The sequence below is a fragment of the Ursus americanus genome, chromosome 17 (assembly GCF_024610735.1).
Source record: "Ursus americanus isolate L20-20 chromosome 17, mUrsAme1.1.p, whole genome shotgun sequence".
NCBI lineage: Eukaryota > Metazoa > Chordata > Mammalia > Carnivora > Ursidae > Ursus > Ursus americanus.
The window spans coordinates 51,029,994-51,049,441 of record NC_142143.1 but is presented as its reverse complement, the minus strand read 5'-3'; the positions used below and the strand labels follow the sequence as shown (position 1 = coordinate 51,049,441).

General features: G+C 47.8%; 1 protein-coding gene across 2 annotated transcripts in view; it reads right to left on the bottom strand.

Annotated features, from left to right (window-relative positions):
• PPM1H (protein phosphatase, Mg2+/Mn2+ dependent 1H) overlaps positions 1–19,448 on the bottom strand; it is a 254,361-nt gene that overhangs the window by 43,659 nt on the left and 191,254 nt on the right. For both annotated transcript variants that reach the window (XM_087869003.1, XM_045789684.2), the window contains exons 7-8: positions 11,708–11,771; positions 8,071–8,178 (exon numbers count right to left, since the gene is read on the bottom strand). In XM_087869003.1, coding sequence (XP_087725129.1) covers positions 8,071–8,178; positions 11,708–11,771 — 172 coding nt within the window. The remainder of the gene's footprint in view (positions 1–8,070; positions 8,179–11,707; positions 11,772–19,448) is intronic.

The window sequence follows — 19,448 nt, the reverse complement described above, 5'->3', positions numbered from 1 at the left end:
AATATATAAGTGTATCAAACCAACACATTGTATACCTTAAACTTTTACAGTGTTCACATCAATTGTATTTCAGTATAACTAGAAAAAGAAAACTGCCAAATACAACTGTTCTAGAGCATCAAAGTATTCCTAGGTAGAACTCATCATTTTTCTTTTATAGGGGTATCCATGGTTTGTGAGGCCTGAAACTTACAAAATTTTAGCAGCTCTCTTTACAAAAAAGAATACAGAAACAATTATGAATACAAACATAGATACTAATGTGTTTATTAAGAATGAGGGGGCGCCTGAGTGGCTCAGCTGATTGAGTGTCTAGCTCTTGGTTTTAGCTCAGGTCATGATCTTGGGGTGGTGGGATCAAGCCCCACGTTGGGCTCTGCACTCAGCGGGGAGTCTGCTTGGGGATTCCCTCTCTCTCCATCTCCCTCTTCTCCTCCCTCCTACATGCAATGCGCGCGCTCTCTCTCTAAAAAAAATAAATCTTTTAAAAATAAATAAATAAAATAAAAATAATAAGAGAAGAAGGGGTGCCAAGGTGGCTCAGTCGGTTAAATGCCTGACTCTTGGTTTGAGCTTATGTCATGATCTCATGGGTCATGAAATCGAGCCCCAAACTGGGGCATGCTCAGTGAGGAGTCTGCCTGAAGATTCTTTCCCTCTGTCCCTCACCCTACATGCTCTTTTTTTTCTCAAGGAGATAAATAAATCTTAAGAATGAGGAAAGAAACTGTAACAAGTTACTGAACCATGGAAAATGAGGTCCCTGTCTTTTGAGAAATGTTTACAAAGAAATGATTCCTGAGTGTAACCTTGCCTTTCCTCCCCACCTAGAACATTCTACGTTTCCTAGCAACAACCAGAACTCAGTAAGGGCTGGTCCAACTGAAGGGCCCTGATAACTTACATTTACTTAGTTTCTTTGTAAATCTGCCTCCCTACTGATAACTAGATTACCTCTGTTAACTAGCTAAACAGCTAACTCATCAGCTTATGTTAGGTTGCACTGGGAAGAAAGATAGAACTCAGCTGAACTCTTAGCTGATAGCTAATGTCCACTGCCGGCTATGTGAGTGAGCCATTTTGGACTTCCAGCCCATCTAGCTTCCAGATGACTCTAGCCTCAGCTGACATTCAACCGTGACATGAACGACTCCCAGAGAGAACCACCTAGCTGAGCTCACCCAACTCACAGAACTATGAAAGCTAAGAACTTATAAATACAGATTATACACCATTCTGTCAAGACTCTTGAGTTCTGGGGTGGTATGTTTTGCAGTCCACAGAGGCACAAGGCACTGTATCGTGATAAGTCACTTCGAGGCCCTCTCCTGCTACAGGGCTGGGGAGATGGGATGGGAGACTGAGCCCCCTGGAGTTTTCTCCTTGGTCTCTATCTGTCCATAAGCAGCACTTGCTCCCTGGGCTCCTGGCCTCCAGCAGGCAAATATTAGGAAGACCACTTTCTGTGGAGTGGGGAGAAGACAGCCCACAGCTATCCAGGGTGTAAATTTAATCTGGATGGAGTAAAAGAATAAGAAGTCCATTTTGGTCTGAAATCCAAACCGTAGTTTCTAGTCTAACTTTATACCAGCTATAAAATTATTTTCATCCCAGGCACCAGTGTCTATGTTTTTAATTGTTCAGACAACTCAAAGGGAAAAAGGTATAAAATTAGTTTTCTTCTTCAGTCCCCAGTAAGCAGCATCCTGCCCTTTTCCTAGGCTAGAAAGCCGTGCAGTTTTAGTTCTTAGGAAATCGCACTCTGCTTCATCCTCTAAACTGCCATCAGTTTCTGTTACATTGTTTTGTTGCAACTCAGATGTGCCTCGCTTTCATTTTCACGATCGCTGCCCTAACTTCTGCACTCCTGCCGAAGTTTCAGTTCTAGAGTGGCCTCCCTGTCCGCTTCTCCTCACCCCTCCACCACCCCCGCCCCCCATCTATGCGCTGTGACAGGCTTCCACCCAACATCTATCATGCTACTCCCTTGCTAAGGACCCTACCCACTGCCTTGGGTCCAGTTCAAGGTCCTCCACGATAATTAGCTTTACTATAGCTCACAGCCCTTCAGGCTAATCTTCCAAACTCAGTGACCCTATAAGGCAAATTTTACTTCATACCAGACTCATTCCTGCCTCCTTTTTTCTTGTTCTACTTATGTTGTTCTTCTTCTTCACAGTATATAGTTCTCTCTCCCTTTTTGGAATTCCCCTCGTCTCTTAGGAAGCAGGGATCACAGGGTTTATGGCTGATGATTCCTTCGCTAGTCTCACATTCCAACTTGCCCCCAAATCCTAATTCTTCTAAGGACATGTTCCCTAGTTTCTGGCTCAGTAAACACGACTGGACTCATGATCTCTATGTAAAGAGCCAGTGAAATCTTGTGGTCTTGATGGGATTGGAAAAGGAGCAAGGAGTTAATATTATGCCGGTTCTGGCTAAATACTTTATATATGTCATTTAATTTGTTAAGTTTCTGGGTATAACAACCCTACTGTGCTCTTTTTCTTGAAGAGGAAGCTGAGATTTAGGTAAAGCAACTTTCTCAAGGTCACCCGGCTAGTAAGTGAAGAGACAGAGCCTGAAGGCAAGACATCGATGGCCAGTCTGAGTTTCTAAGTACTATGTCAAACCACCTCCTAAGGTGTTTTTGAGGGCTCTAGGGAATTTTTTAAACAAGTTTTTCCTCCTCTATTGCCCAAAGATATTTACTGTTACCATTTTATTAAATTTCCTTCACGTGTATATCTGTATACACACACATATCTGTATACACGCGCATTTTTACAAAATTACGATCACGCTCTTTGTATATACAATCATATCCTGTTTCACTTGATACAGTACGGCTTTTCCCCATGTCATTATGCATCAAAGTGCTTCTTATGAATTGCAGAAAGTACACAATACAATAAAACATGCTCTTTCCCAAAGTGGGACTTTGGCTTGGGTATGAAAAGCTACCAAGAGGACTTTATATGTTAAGATGTCAACAATGAGATCTTAAATAGTGCTCATGTTTTCATGGGAGACAACAGGGGAGGCCCAAAGAAAAGAGTCATTCTCTCTTAATATGGACGTGCATACTGGGATACCCTAAGTGTAAAGCCTCCCAGGACCCGATGGGGAATGAGGACTAGCATCTCCTGACCACTTCTGGCCACATGCCAGACCCTATGCCACACAGTCCCACAGATGCTCTTCCTTGCTTTTCCTAGCACCTTGTGATATAGGATTTCCACCCCACCTGAGGGAAGGGAGAGGCAGGCTAACACGGTGCAGGCCACATGGGCACTGAGATACTGGAGTCTAAGGTTTTCCTTTTCTTAGAGAAGGCGGTTTCAGAAGAAAGAAAAAATAGATGAAGAAAAGCGAGAAGGAGCTGAATGAGTCAGCTGAAGTTACAAAAACATAGCTGACAGGAATCTTGAACACCAAGGAAAGGAACAATAAGCGCAGAGAGAAAATGGGGTTCCGTGGTTCAGTCTGGCAGGGGCGGGAGGAGGGGATGCAGAGTTGAGGAAGGGGCTGGTTTTGCAAAGTAGCCCCCACAAAGAAAAAGACCCGTTCTTCCAAGAGCCCCGAAGGGGGCTAAAGGCAATCTTGGAGCACAGGCCGGAACGCAAGCATCACGGGGAGGAATCCCAGCTCTCGGGAGGGCCCGTGACAGGTCAGAAAGGGGCGCAGAGCAGCGAACATCTGGACGTTTGGGCTGCAGACCTGTGCCAGGGTGCCGAAGTAACACAGCAGGAAGTGTGCTGGATTGCGGCGGGGAGAAGAAATGCTGGAGAAGGGGAGAAGGAGAGGCTGGGCTCAGTGCCTGACTTCCCCCATCCTTTCCTTCTCCACTTGAACTCTTTCAGGATAGCCTAGGAAAGGTGAATGCTAATGAGCTTCATTGAGCAAGGAGATGGGAGATGTGACTGAGGCTCTTTCTCTTATGTGGGGAGAGGCTGCATCTTACACTGTGACATGGGGAAAACACGGTGCTGTGGACCAGACGAGAGTCAGAACGCCTCCACATTCGATGGTCAGGCCAACGCTTGGTTGGCGGGGGCCTCTTGTGGAATTCAGTTCTTGGCCAGAAATCGCTGCCTTAGACCTTGGAAGATAGGAGGGAGGCTCAGCAAACCTGGCGGCTGCTCTTTGGGTTTGGCAAACTCCAGATTTTTCCAGCGCCTTGTGTTCAGTGAAACAAAAATGTGTTTGGCTAGAAACCCTTCTCTAATTTTTAAACCCCTGAGCATTTTTTACGTAAATTTGATACACATGTTTTTGTCTTATTTTTATTTAGCTCATCAAATCGAATTAGGAGCTACAATGATGAAGGGAACAATGCTGATTTCCAAGAAGATTTTGGAGCCTTTTTTTCTTAGAACTAAATCGAATTTTCTCCCCAACTGTTAAAATTACCAGACTGATCTGGATTTGAAATTTAGAACCCAAATGTGAAATAAAGATCCATGCTTGGCAAAGATGAGGCATAGCAGGGGAACGTTCTTAGGAAGTCACAGTTAGAAAGCCAGGGTAGGTGTGGGGTGGGGGGTGAGGGGATATAGGCAGGAAAGGAGGCAATAGTTATTCTTCTTCAGACGGTTTAGATAAATTTACCCGGCTTTCCGAGCTCCCCCAAAGCAGCCCGCTCACCATGTCTCTGGTGTCTGACTTCATCACTACCACCCGAGGAAGAGGAGTGCCTACCCTAAGACTGAGGATGAGGGGGTCTCCTGTACCCCTCCATAGTAGTCAATGCTAGCTGCTCCTCCTGTGCTAACCTCCCTCCCCCTTTCCTGGTTCTGGCTAAGTCCTCTCCATCTGGAAGCATTTAAAATGTACAACAATTTTAATCTCGTGCAAAGGAATCTTCGGGTCTACACTACATACCCATTAAGCTCAATTATACGTGCACAATCTTATTTTGCACAATTCTGTCTGGCCGAGGTTGGCACACACCAAAGGCTATTACTGTCTTTCCCAATTACTTTTTCTACTACGCCATCATTTTCTACAACTCTAGTCTGAGGCCAGCAGTAGTTCTCTGAGAAACTCGAGCTGAGGTCCCAGGACAAAGATCCTCTTCAGAGCCCCGGGAACCTGGACTCAGAGGGTCCCTTAGACACAGTCCAAAGACATTTCTTTGAACTCAGCTTCTCTCCCTTACAGATCCTGATCAAATTAGACAGACCTGGGTACAAGTACCATCTTGTTATTTTAGAACTGTACAACCGTGGGGGAGTTATTTCACTTCCTTGCATCTCAGTTTCCCAATCTGCAAAATGGGTATAATGGGCATATGGACCTCCTAGGGTTGTTGTGAGGATCAGATGAGATACTGTGTATAAAAAACACAGTTTAAGTTGTCTGGCCCAGACTAAGTAGTTATTTGTTATGTTATGTTACTTGTATTATAAAAACTACACCTTACTGAACTCCACACACCTTTCTAAGAGCACTTAATGTTTTTACAGAGGTGGCCAGTTTCCTTTTAAACACTCCGCTCACCTGTCCAGTCCCTCACCAATGCTGAACCAACCAACCCAATTCCCTGCACACCAGCATCACTCTAGGTAGGTGACTGGGATTTCTCATCAGTCCCCAGGGAGTCTCCCATGCACACCCAAGTTTTAAACCTACAGTCTCTTCTTTGTAGCCATGGAATAGAGCAATTAGAAGACGTACAATCTAACTCCAAACCAAACCACACCTCTTCTCACTTTATACAGAAAGCATAGGTGTGTGTGTGTAAGGAAATGAGGAGGTTTTCACTCTGCTTTAAGAAGCAAAATGGTTAATTAGTGCTTTCTGAGGACCCCCCTCCCCCACCGCAAGAACATGAGTCACACTTCATCTGTTCCTTTTGCAAAGTAGAAAGATGATGGCACCATTTAATAGGTCTGATAAATGCTTCTCTCTCAAGGGGGAAAAATACAGAGTCCATGAGTCTGGGCCAAGAGTAGTTTCAGCAATAATTCATGGATCCCGAGGTTGGCCAGAATAGAGGGATCAGGGATCCACTAGCTTCCAGGGCCCCTTGGACGCTTTACGTAGTATTGGTCCTCATCGTGCAGAATTGCTGTGAGGGCTAAAAGAGAGACATCTACAGGCTCTGACGAATGGTAATTATTATTTCCATCAGGCTGATCTCATTTGAAATCCTGGGTAATATCAGGAAAGGTCTGTGTCTTCCATACCTTCTATTTACTAGAGATTGCCCCCTCCGTGACTTCCCAAACTCTTGTGGCTACATGAATTTTGAATGCCAGCCTCAGCAATAAAGACTCTAAAAGAACCCCCCCAACCCCACCCTGCTCACAACCTTGCCAAAGGGGTGGGCCTAGGTGGCTGTCTGTGGCCATTGAGGTCTCTGGAGTGGACAAGCTAAAGGGGCAATTTATGGGCTGGGAAGTCACTCGTGGCCTGGTATAAAAAGGGAGTTGGACCAATGAGATTCGCCTCTGGGAATCGGGAGAGTGAGAGACTGGGTTGACTGGTAGCAGAGACATATGGAAATGACTGGCCACTTTAAGGGCAGAACGCCCTCATGAAGGCGACAGACTCCCACTGCTGAGGCTCTCTGGGGGTGCCTTGATTCTAGAACCGCCCTCCCATAAAGCCTAGCTGTTAAGGGTTCTTCCTGTGTACACCATATACATCTCTTCTAATATCAGTAAAACAAACACCTCCTCTTTTGAGTTAGCTCGAGTGGGTTCCGGTTTCCTCCAACAAAAAGAGCCTTCGATAAAACAGCATCTATCCTTGGGAAGAACACGCAGATGGAGCTGTGTTTAAACATTCTGGGCATTTCTGGTGCAAGGCATTGCTGTAACAGGTAATTGCACAGCATGCAAACAGCACTGGTTCCTGACTCACCTCTCCCTGATTCCCCTCTATTATAAATATTGGAAAAGTTAAAGCTCTCTGCCTCAACCTTCCTAGCAGCCAGGGGAGGTCAGGTGACACAGTTCTGGCCAATGAGACGCAAGTGAGTATCTGTTGGGACAGGTAGGCTGCCTGCCTCCTCCTTCTGCCTTGCACGACAGTGCTGTGCTCAGAGCAGTGGCCGTCATCTTGAACATGAAGGGAAAGTCGGCGAGACGCCAGTCCTGGCACACGGGAGGTGATGCGCGAACACTCGCTGCCACCACGTTCCAGCCTCCTTGTTACGTGAAAAAAAAATAGACCCTTAACCTACTATTACTTATATTTCTCTACAACTTAGAAGCAAAACGTTCTCCAAAGATGTATTCTGAAACAGAACTGGATATTGTTTCCCGTATCATAAGAAACACGTGTTGTTGGCTTTTCATAACATTAGTTTTAGGTGAGAAAAAAAGTTTTTTAACCCAAAAGATGACAACTTGTTTTCCAATTAACTTCTGTAAACATCAGCTGAATGATACAAGTTCTACAGGCGATTAAAATCGAAGAAGGGATAAGGTATACACACGAACAACTACGCGGTAAGGCAGAGCGTGGCGGGCGGTAAAAGGCACTGCTTTACACGCATCTGTAGAGAGCTCAGGGAGAAATCAGGGAAGTCTCTCCACAGGAGACTTTGGACGCTTGGACATGGGAGGAAAGGCGTTCTAGTCAGAAGGAAGAGTCTAAGCAACTATGGAAAACTGGAGGTCATGCGCAGGAAGGACACAGCAAGTTCTTTCTGGCTAGTTCTGGGGAACAGAGATCAAATTTCTGGTCTAGAAAGTCAGACCAAATTATAACATGCCTCGAATGCCAACCAAAGGAGTCTGGGCTTTATCCTCATAGGCACGGGGTACGGTTGAAGGTTTCGGAGCAAACAGGAGTCAGAGCACCTGTTCGGGAACATCTGCCTCGTGACAAAATGTGGGATGGACTAGAGGCAGGAATGCCACTAGGGGGCTGTACAGCTACCCGGGCAGGAAGTGAGGAGGCAGGAACCAGGACAGTCAAAGTGAGAATGGAGTGGGGGAAAAAGAAACACTGCACGCGTCCCTGAGACACAAGCTGCCTATGGGCTGCACGTCATGGCAGGAATCACAGAGACAATCCATTATTGCACAAAACAGAAACAAAAACCTCATCTGGTACCTCTGGAGCTGAAGACAGGAATGGTTTTATGTAGATGTTGGAGTCATGCACCTTCAGGTCATGGTCCCCAAGTCCCCTGGTCACTCCAATAGTTGCCATTACTCGGGCCTAGGGGTATAAGCAGAGGGTCATCAGAAACACACACCAGAGAAAGCATTCCCGTCACAACATAGCTGCCACAGGCGGAGAGAAAAGCATTCATTTTCCAATTCCTTCTGTCCCTCTCCATGCCCCTTGCTACTGACTTGTGTGGGTAGCTGTTTCCACGGAAGGGCTCACCAAGATCACTTATGTACTTAAGGAGTGGTTTTTCTACCACTTATCCTGAGTTTAATGGGTTGCTGCTGTCTCTTCTCAGCTTCTTTTGTAGAGACTGGAAGGAAGGGGATCCAGGAAGCTAAATCCAACATGTTTGATGTCTACAGCTACTGAAATCAGTTCAAATCGAATCCAACATGATCCGTCCATCCAGCCCCCCACCCGTCTGTGACACGCCACCCTACAAGAACTCACTGAACACACCAGCCAAGTCTCCAGTTCCTGAGAGGCACCAGTAAGCGATGGAAAAACGCGAGCGGCAGCTCCCGCCTCCCCAAGCTCCTAGAGTGTACTTCATGGCTAGAGGAAAGAAAGTCTTTGCAACTCTGTAACCTGGCCTGCTAACATCCCCACAAATTCCCTCTGGGTGGAAAGGAAGAAAGTGTCACTTTATTATAACCACACAGAGACCCAGGTTTGAGACCTCACCACCTGTGCTTTCTCTGAACAGTTTCGTTTTCCCAATGCTTGAAGGAAATAATACTATGATACTAATGCTTACACAGTCAGCCTAAATACCTCCCGGGATGCCACGGATTTGACTTAGCCCAACATTTACTGAGCACCTACTAGGTGCAGAAATCATGCTGTGGGGGACAAATGTCTAAGGACTTGTCCCTAATATAAAGGAACTTGTGAAGGGAGATCAAAGGTGTATGTCTAACTAATAATACATAAAATATGGCCAAGTGATGAAAGACACCAGCACCATGGGTTAGAGGAGTTGAGAGGAGGTAAAAATTCTGCTGAGAGGGTTTCCTGGGGGTGGTGGCATGACATTTTTGTGCAGAAGGGTGGGTAGCACTGAGCCAGGTAAGCGCAGAGGGATGAAATGAAAGTCATTTTTGGTAGAATGGAGCCCAGTGGCCTAACACTTGGATCATCAATAATACATCCAGTGTAGGGTCATGGTGCTGAGACCCAGCTTGAATCCTCACTCTACTGTTTGGGTACTAAGAGTAACTTATAAATGCTAAGAAATATTACAATCTAAAACATTGCCAGCACCTTCATCCTGTTTTCCCAAAAAGGCTATGGATCTTAGAGCTCGTTTCAGATCAGAAGATGGGCATGTTTGCATTAAAGTGGAAATGAAACAAACCATGACATTTTTTAAAGGCAAGAATCAAAAGGGATACAATGCAGGTAGGTGATATGAAGCCTGGGGCCCTCTGGTCAGGCAGGCTGCAGAAACTCTCTGCTCTGCTGGGGAGCTGGACCGGCTCCCTACTAGCTAAGAAATACTGAACTCTTCAGTGTGAAAATTCTGAGTCCCCTGCGGCCCTTCTGCTCTCCCCATTGCAATGGCAGCTTCTCTGGCTGGGAAAGCACAGGTGGGCGTTTTTGTCTAAAGAAATCTGATGTTTCTGTTAGTTACTGAACTTGTTTACAAAGTATGTAGGTGTTACCCACCCAAATCCTTAAAAGCATTGGCAGGAATAAAATGAGAAGTTATGGCTGTGAAAGTCTTCTGAAACTTCTGGGTAGGTGTATGCAGACGGGAACGAGAAACCCCTTGCAAAGGATCTAGATGGAACTGACGTGCTGCAGTTGTAAAGATTTCGCAAGAAATCGTGGATCCCCTGCCAGGGATCTTGTGCTATTTCACTGTGGAGCAAGCCTGGTACAGACTGGAGCCACAGTGGCTTTTAAATAGGCCATCAGGTGCGATGACAGAACTTGCCAGCTGCCTATCACAGAACTGTCAGGCCCTAATTAACTGAAACGCTTGAGGAACGTGATGTCCTGGTGAAATCAACATTGGCTGAACTGGGAAGGCCCCTGGCTCCTTTAAATCTTTATTCTGATCATCTTCTAAGAACACATTAGTCCACTGTCCTTTGGTGTGGGGGCAAGGATACTGTACATACTGAAAAGTATACTTAATACTGATGGCTTTCTTGAAGGCCAGCCATGTGTCAGGTACCAGGCTGGTCAGGTACCAGGGATACAAAGGTAAGAGGAGGTGGCTCCGAGCTTACTGGAACACACTGGGTATAGGAGGGTCATACTGAGACTCTCAGCCCCACAAAGCACCGCAGCTGTGGGCATCGGTCACTGGGCTGAGAGATGTGCATTAATAATACCCATCATCTTGACAGGCAGACGCAACACTGTCAGGAACAGAGTCCTTTCCTGTCGTGACTCTCAAGCAAGGCTGGTGAGATGGATGGTGGCCCATTTCCATGAACAGGGAAAGTTCGTGTGAAAAATGATCCCTCTGTGAATCAGATGTTTATGCTTCATTTCCCTCCATGGAATGTCTCCTTCCACTGAAATCACTGCTACACTGAGCCCAAACCTAAACCCGTGTGCTCTCCCACACACACACATTGAGAGACGCACGCACGCACACACACGCTCGAGTTCTGCCCATAAAGGCACCCTTCAGTTTTATTATGAGCCACTTCTTCCTCCAAAAAACTATCAAATATTGGAAGAAATTCAGTTGAAGACTCTTCTTAATGTGAGCACATTTTTCACTTCTGATTGGAGCTCTCAGCACAGAGTTGAAGGGTATTCGTGTTCAAAGGAAGAATGCAGTGACTCAGGGCTGTTTGTTCTTACTGGGAAACAGTTTCAAAGCTTCCCCATCTCCAGTCCGGGGCGGCCACCTCCTCCAGCCTCCGCTCCCAGACCAAGACGGACAGACAGCCTTCCTGGGCTGCACAGACGCCTGCTGCTCAGGGTGTGGCTCCGACGGGGGCCCTGGGAGCTCGTGACGAACGACCTCGGCTAGCTGGGCCTGGGCTCTGGTCCCCGGGGTCCTGAGCTTCACCGCAGCGAAGCGTCGGATCCCCTTGCCTGGCGCAGGGGGAGCAGCGGACTTGCAGAGCGTGAGCTCCCACGGGGGAGCGTGAGAGCTCTGGAAGCGGGGAGGCGGCCGTGGCTCCACCCCTCCCACCACCCCTGGCGGCCAGGAGCCGACTTCGCCTCAGAGTCTCGGCGGCCTCGTCTGCCAAACGGACCCAATACCGCCGGCTGTGCCCGCCTCGCGGCTTGTCAGAAATACAGGGAGATGATGTACGCGCGGGGTCGTGGCGAGACACCGTAGAACGTTACTCAGATAGATGGCCTGGAACGTTGTTCGCACAGAATGTTCTCTCGGCCCTTGTGCTCACCCCTCACCTCCCCCGTCCCCAACCCCTGCCACTCCTCGGACCCTCAAGACAGGACACCCGAAGGGTGATGGAAGGCGACAGTCTTTCGCGCTGTCAGGGCTATAAAGTGCCAGGCTGCTGAGTGGGGCACAGAGACCGCCACGGGCGGTGCGGAGACAGAGCCTGTTCTCTCGGCCGGGGGGCGTGCACGTGCCTACCTTCTTGCCTTCTCCATATATAAGGGGAAACTTCAAGTCATCATCCTCAATGGTTTTGTATGCCCTGTAGGGGGATAAACAACATTAAAAACAAAAGGTTTGCACTCAATTAGTGACCCGCTGCCCTGACACAGGCGGCTAGGTGCTTCATTGTCCCGGGCGCTCCATCACTCACCACGCTGCCAATCTCTCCGTGCGTGGAGTTATTCTTCCTCCAGAACGGTATGTGTGTAACACAATTAACAAACCAGAAGCTATTGACTCTGGATTCGCTTGCAGAGGGAGAAAAGAAGGTGGTATACTCATAATTCCCAAGAAGGGGGGAGGGAGGGTTTGTTCTCAGCACTTAGAGCCTGTGCGCCATGAAGTGCCCCAGCAGCAGTGACAAGGGTCTTGTCATGAGCCCAAAGTGAGCAACAGCAGAGCTCAGAGACGGATGCAGAGTGAAACTGCTCCAAGAGCCGGCTCTGACCTTCAGGGCTTGTGTAGACCAAAGCAGCCTGGTACTGGGATGGCCGCAGAAGGAATATTTAGAGCCTGTTTGACCTCGATGTGATAGTCAAGGTTAGCAGAAAATTCTTTGTTTCACAATAGCTATTAAATGGCCATTTGACACACGGAGAGAAAATCCAGTTTATGCTTCAATGGTTTATTCTAGGTGTGGTTGTCCAGAGGCCACTGCACACACAGCAGAGGCTGGCCAGGCTAACACAAGAGGAAAAATGAAGTCTATGTCTTGCCATTTTCCTCATAAGAAGTTAAAAAACAAACAAGCAGCAAAGGAACAAGGCCCTTGATTACGAACTGTACCACCCTGGGCAAGGAGCTCCATCATTTTGGGTCTCAGTTTCCTTATCTGTAAAATGAGGATAATTACGTAGGATGTAAAGAGCTTAGCAGAGAGCCTGGCACTTGGGAAGTATGCATTTAGTGGTAGCTATTACTACTATTTAATAGATAATGAATACTTGGCACACCAGCTCCCCTTTCTGCAAAATGGGGACAGCACTGCCTGTTCACCACCTCAAGAAAGTATTAGGGACACCAAGTAAAAACTGGGGTAGCTTCTACTAGGTGAGGCGCTAGAAACCAGATGATTCTCTAAAGTAATGTCTGCTGAGTGCGTGAAGAAAACTAGTTTGTGAAATGGGCTCCCAATCTTGGATTTATACAGACAACTTGGGAGGGAAACTGAAATCAAATTTATGGAAGCTCTTGATATACAAAAGAATGCAACCCAATTCGAAGATAGTTCAACCCCAAAGCTAACACAGGGACACGTTTATTTTCTGGGAAATTATTTAGGTAAGCTCCTTCCCAAGGGATCAATGAAGACTTGGCACCTGTTCAGCCCTGGGCAAGCAGGTGAGCCTCTCTGGACCTCAGAATCCTCAATAATCGGAGAGAGGAAAACTGAGGCTTACTTGTGGCATTGAGGATTAAGATGATCTAATGAATGTACCGAGCTTCGGGAGTCCAGCACGGTGCCTGGCACACGCCGAGAGCTTGATAAATGCCAGTTGCTGGTACTGCCATCAAGTGGGCCCAGAGGTACTCTAGGAATTCAATTTTCAAAAAAAGAACTGTACTATTTCCTTTCCCCAAATCTACCAAATTAACACGAGGTGGAAATAGCTACTTTGATGTTTTTATAGTCACATGAACTATTTAAAACACTGCAGTATACAAGTCATTTGGGGGAACAAACAGAGCTATTATTAGAAGACACTCAGCTTGGGAAATGAATGAATTCTTAGACCAGTGGTTCTCAATGCTGGCTGCACATGGAATCACCTGGGAGAGCTTTTAAAAATCCAGATGCCCAGGTCACAGCTCAGAACAATTAAATCTGAACCTCTGGGGATGATAGCTAAGCACTGGGAGGGTTTTTGTTTGTTTGTTTTAAGCTACATTGTGCAGTCAAATTTGAGGACCACCACTATAGACCAAGTGTCATTTGCTAATATTCAAAATCAGCTGATCAATTAGCTTGATCCTAAAGATGACAGACTGTGTGGCTCAAGGGGCAGGAGGGAAATGACCTGAGAAAGGCTCTGAGGTAGACGTGAGCAGGGCTTGGGGTCGGTGGAGAGGGACATGTGGAGAGGAGAGGCCAGACTCAGAGAAGAGGACACAGTGGGGACGAGACCAGGAGAGGGACTGGGGCCCGAAGACCAAGGCGCAGGAGGTCAGGGATTAAATGGGAGGCAGAGGGCAGCAACTCTAGCACCAGTGACTGGAAATTACTTCGAGCTCAGGAAAGAGGGCGAAGAGCACTCTTCACAGGCTTGAAAAGGCAGCTGGAGAGCTGTTCTCAGGTCCCCTGAAAGCCCAGGCAATCGAATTCTCTCAGGGCAGAGACCTTCCGGAACATGAAATCTGTGTTACCACAGCTCTGAAAGACAAACACTCACCTTGGAGTTGTCACCTACAGGGTCCAGTGCGAATTCTAATATTTTAGTTGCTATTTTTTCATCTTCAAAAACAACAAAAGTATTAAAAATAGAAAGGACAACTTTGAAAAAGGTTTATTCTGCTCCTGCCATTGTTGGTTTCTAGTCACGTAAGAGCCCTCTCCCCTGCGGTCGCCAACCAACGACAAGGGTGAATAACTATAAATAAAGAAGTTCCACACGCTCTCCCCCTCAGCCTTTCTGGGTCCTAAGCACAGGTATCATATAAAGGCAGATGGACTTCCCTTCACAGTTACAGTCTGGCATGATAAAGAATAAAACACTCAAGAGTTCAAACGGGTAACTTGATTAAAGTCTGTATAAATGAGCTAAAACCAGGACAGCAGCCCTGACTCACCGAACACCCACATGCCGCACGCTGGACTTGGTGCTGGCTTACTGTGTCTCAAATGTCTCCTAGGTTCTGCAATGTCCCATTGGACAGATGAGGAGACTGAGGCTCAGAGAGGTTAAGTAACTTTCCCAGGATCACACAACATCTTAGTGGCCTGAAGCTAGACGCGAACCTTCCCAGAAGACACACCAAAGAAAGGGGACAGCAGGCCTCCTGCAATGCGTTTGCAGTTTAGGGGGCCACCCCTGTTCCCACCCATTTGAAAGGCCTGTCTGCTGTGCATATTGCATTATAGTTCATGTCCAACCTGGAGGCTTGACTCTGCCCTTCCAGCTCGGCGCTGGCTGCCACCTTCTCGGCGGGGTGATGCGGGAGAAGGACAATGGTTTGCAGCTGGAGCTCCAAGAGATGGAGTTACTTGGGACCTATGATTCATAGAAAATCTCTCTTCCCTCGTATCAGATCCCATGATTTCAGAAATCCTGATTCAATTTAAAAACTCCAAAAATCAATTACTCACTAGTTTTTACAAGAATATAACTGACTAGAGATCACATTCAAATAATAACTTGTTATAAGAAAGCAAAACTGAAACGCTTGGGAAAGATTTTCAGAATAACCCTTATTTTGTGTCAACCTTTAATGAGTATTTATGAAGCCAACTGATGGAAAGATGAGAAAAAAAAATTGAGGCTTAAAAAGGGCTCAACTGAAGGGCTTCCCCTAAGTGGAGGCAAGTTTCATTAAGCAAAGAAGTTTCCATTAAACATTTTTTGAAAAGTAATGGTTTCCCTTGCGATGTAGATTTTGCAAAGCTGAAAAGACAAGGCACCACTGGTCCAGACCTACGGAAAGGACAAGCTCAGCACTGAGAGAGACTGAGAGGCTAGTAAGTCAGCTGTGTCCCAGGTGCGGGAGTCTCTCCTATACCAACATGCCCCTCATGGGTCCCTGGGTTCCGTCATGGAGTGGACTGCTCTGGACAGTCACCGTCCCGGGAGCTCTGCAGCACGCAGCATCAGCTGATTCTATTGGAGAACAGCCCCTGGGAAATTCTTTCTTAAACCCCTCAGTCAGCCATTGGTGTATTTCAAAGTTCTCCGACTCCTAAGGCAAGAGGGAGGCCCTGACTGCTCCCACTGCATTCGCCCTTCTAGACCGAGGCTTGCTGCCACCGAGTCGGTCCTTCTATCTGCTCGCACAGGTCCAGGTGCTCTCCCATTCTCTCTGATGACTTCTGCCTAGGTTCACAGGTGGCTCCGCCCTTTCCCCTGCTGTTATTCTCAGTAGTTTTCGATGTATGGATGATGCTTCTGGAACCTGGCTCTGTAGCTCCCAACCTACTTCCTGATGACCTTCCTCACGGCACCCCAGCTCCCCGGTCACGTGGGCTGCACCAAGGACATCCTCTCCTTGGAGCCTCCCACTGCAGGCCATCCCTCCTCTCTCACTCTCTTGCTGGGGTTCGCAGGCTACGTCCCTCGGTCCCAGCACTCTACCTCCCTCCTGGCCATACACGTTCATCAGCCAGCTTCTGCTTGCCACAGTTCTTTTGAATACTTATCTTGCTGGCAGCCTAGACTTCCTCAGCCACTTGATCTTCTAGTAAGAGGGAAACACAAGAGGAACTGAGGGTTTCATCTGTCGACATCCTACCACATACGGTCAGCTCTACCTTCCCAACAGGTCCAGCACGTTTGCCACCACCACCGTCTCTTGCCCACACTATGGCACCTGCCTCACTGGGCCTGCCTGCAATGACCGAGGTAAGAGCGGACGGTGCCAGGCCCGGGGTGATGGCAGCGAAGGTGCTGGAAACTGCTCGGTTTTGTCCTTTATCTCTATTCTCAGAGCAACCAGGGTAATTATTTTAAAATGTCACAGAGCGTCATTACCCTGCTCAAACCCCCCAATGATTTCCCCATCATACTCTAAATAAAAGCCAAGTAATGAAATGACCTTCTTTAACATTGCTCCCCTCCCCCAAATTTCCTCTTCCCCTTCTTGGTTTTATTTTTGTCCTTGTCATCTACCCCCACCTACCATTTAAAGTGTTTTACTTCCTTGTGTTTATTTTCTCTCCTGCTCCCCTGCACCCCTGCCCCACTTAGGTTCTGTGAGGACAGAGATTTTCATCTCACCACCTGCGGCATCCCTGGTATTTAAAAGAGGGCCCAATACGTAATGGGTGCCCAACAAATATTTGACTCTGAGAGCAAATCAATGAATGCCCACGACCTCGGGCAGTGGCTTTATTCTGCCCTTCTGTATTTTCTTGTCCTACACATATTCACAAAACAACAGCAAGAGCTTTCGGAGTTTCCCTGCCCGCTCTCTGGGTCTTGGCGGTGCTCCCTGCAGCCGATGCTCACCCACGGGCATGTCCTTTGCCTGCCTCTGGTCTCGGCTGGCCATGCGCTGCTCTCTACGGTCTTCTAGACACACCCTCTGAACATGTGAGCTCAGGAGGCCCCGTACAGCCACACGGATGCCCTTCCCCCCTGGATGGGCAGCAATTACAGGACTCCTCCAGGATGAGCACATCTCGTCCCAGTGTCAGCTCCGTAAGTGTTTTCAGAGAAAGGTTTGCCTGTATTTTCGGTCTGGCCGAGCAGCCTGCTAGCCAATCTCCCACAGCCATTTCTCTCTTTTCATTCACAACTCTCACTCTTCAGCTTAAAATTCCCCCTTGGACGACAAGGCCCTCTGTGATCGGATCTCTGCACGCTGCTCTGACATCAGGCTCCCCTAACGCCAGCTTTCCTGCTGTCCCTCTAACAGCCCCCGGGGCCTTGCTGGTCCCTCCTGCGCACGCCTCAGCTTTCTCGGACCGCTCCCGGCTATCAGGCTACAGCTCTTCATGGTGCTCCCACAGCACCATCTCAAACTACCTATTTATTAGTTGTGTTGACCTGTTGCTATGCCCCCAGCCCCAGGACATTCACTCAAGGCAGGCAGGGACTTCCGTCTTACTCACTGCTCTATCCCCCTTCCTAGAACCGTGCAGGTGCACTGTGGATGTGAAGTCGATCGAGCTACGCGGATGAACAGATGAAGGCAGGCCAGCACTTCCTCCTCGGCACGCATGCTTCCCTCTAAAGACAAAGCAAAGTCTTGGCTTCCCCACTCATTTTGCCTTAACGGTAAGCGCTTTCATGGCTGAAATTCAGGGCCGAGTCCAATCAGGGATACCTCGGACTTGTGTGTACCTCTTTACATTAAAATTTTAGGTTCACCTTTATTACCAATATATAGTAGTACAGAGTCATAAAGTTATAAAAAATAGCACTTATGATCCTCTTGCCTATTACTTTCTCCTGATGGTTCCTAAGTTCCGCCTCCAGAATGGCAGGTTTTTTTGTTACGTGGTTCCCCAGGGTCTATAGGGTTACCTAGACACACGTCTTCCCTTTTAACTTGCTAAAGCAAGTCTCCCACTAAGAAAGTTCTTCTGTGTCTTTGCCAGATTTCTCCATTCCCAGCCAGAGTCCCCACTCAGACATCTTAACCCACAGGCCAGGAACCCAAAGTTCACAGTTTGGCACCATCCACGTAGATCACTTCCCATGATCTTCTTTCCCTCCCAGATCAGGACCTTTAATTAGAAAGAGGGACAGAAATACCACTCATTTCCCTAAGTCTTGGTTCCCTTAGCAATACTTCAAAGTCATTTAACAAGAACGTGACCCCTCTGGGACGGCCTTATCCCGACAATCCACTCGTAGGACTCCAATGACACACGCCAGTGAGTCACATTCTTCCACTCGCTAACCTTTCACCACGGCCTGGGATGCCTGTCCTCCCCTGGGAAGCTGTCTTCCTAGATCCTCCTTTCCCTCTGCTGTGGTCTAGGAGAGAACATCAGGCCTGGAGTCAGAGGTTCTGAAGTCACAGCTGGGTCTTCAAGTGAACTAGTTGTGTGACCTTGGCAAAGTCCCTCAACCTCACTGAACAGGCTTCTTCAGTTGGATTCTGCATGAGAGGCTGCAGGATTACATGCAAACACGTCTGGGAAGTCCTTTGTGAAGGATATGGTGCTATTTAATTCAATTGTGGCTGAAGGAGCCTTGTTCTTTCTTCACTGCTTATGTATTGCACAGATAACTGGGGACCACGGGCAGGAAGACGGCACATGCCCACAGGAAAACCACTTCTTGCTGAACGCCCAAGACATCCCCATTCATACTCTTCCCACTGCTGCTAATGATATCAGAGCACAGAGGACAGTGCCTGTGCACCTTTATTTAGAGAAGTCCATTGTTCTGCTCTAAAGTGATGGGTCAGAGACTCACAAAGAGACCTCAGAGCTAATAATCTGCAGGGGACGCTTTGGGGTTGATCTCAAAGAGGCATAAAAGGAGCATCCTCCCTCCGCCCACCTCAGCGAGAAGCTGAGTGCCCCTTCTGGGAGGAAGGTAAAAGCCACAGGAAGTCTCATTTTGCTCAGAGCGAAAACCAAGTCTCAGACAGACGGCGCACAGTGCGCAGGGGCCAAGCAGGTTTGGATGGAGGGTGGTGGGCAGAGGCATCTAGGTGTTTGGTCCCCACTTCTGCTTCCTACACCAAACCTCAACGAAAGCCTGAATCCCAGGAGGCTGGGATGAAACACCACCTGGGCCCAGCTGGTCAGCAGCAGACACATGCCTGGAGCCCAAATGCCACTCATGGCTTTTAAGAGCTTGGCACAACCCCAATTCAGCAATTCACGGAATCCGCAGAGACTCTGCCCTTCCTCGCCTCCCTCCACACCCACCCTGCCCAGACCTTCCTGGAAAAAACAACACAGAGCTGGCGGTCACCTCAGGCTCCCTTTTTCCTGCCAGCCATCTGTATTTCCAAAGGAATCAAACCCAAAGCCACAGAGCAGTAAATGGAGGCTGCTTCCTGCTCCTTGAGGAGGCCCTGCAACGGGCAACCCACTGTCCCTCCTCAC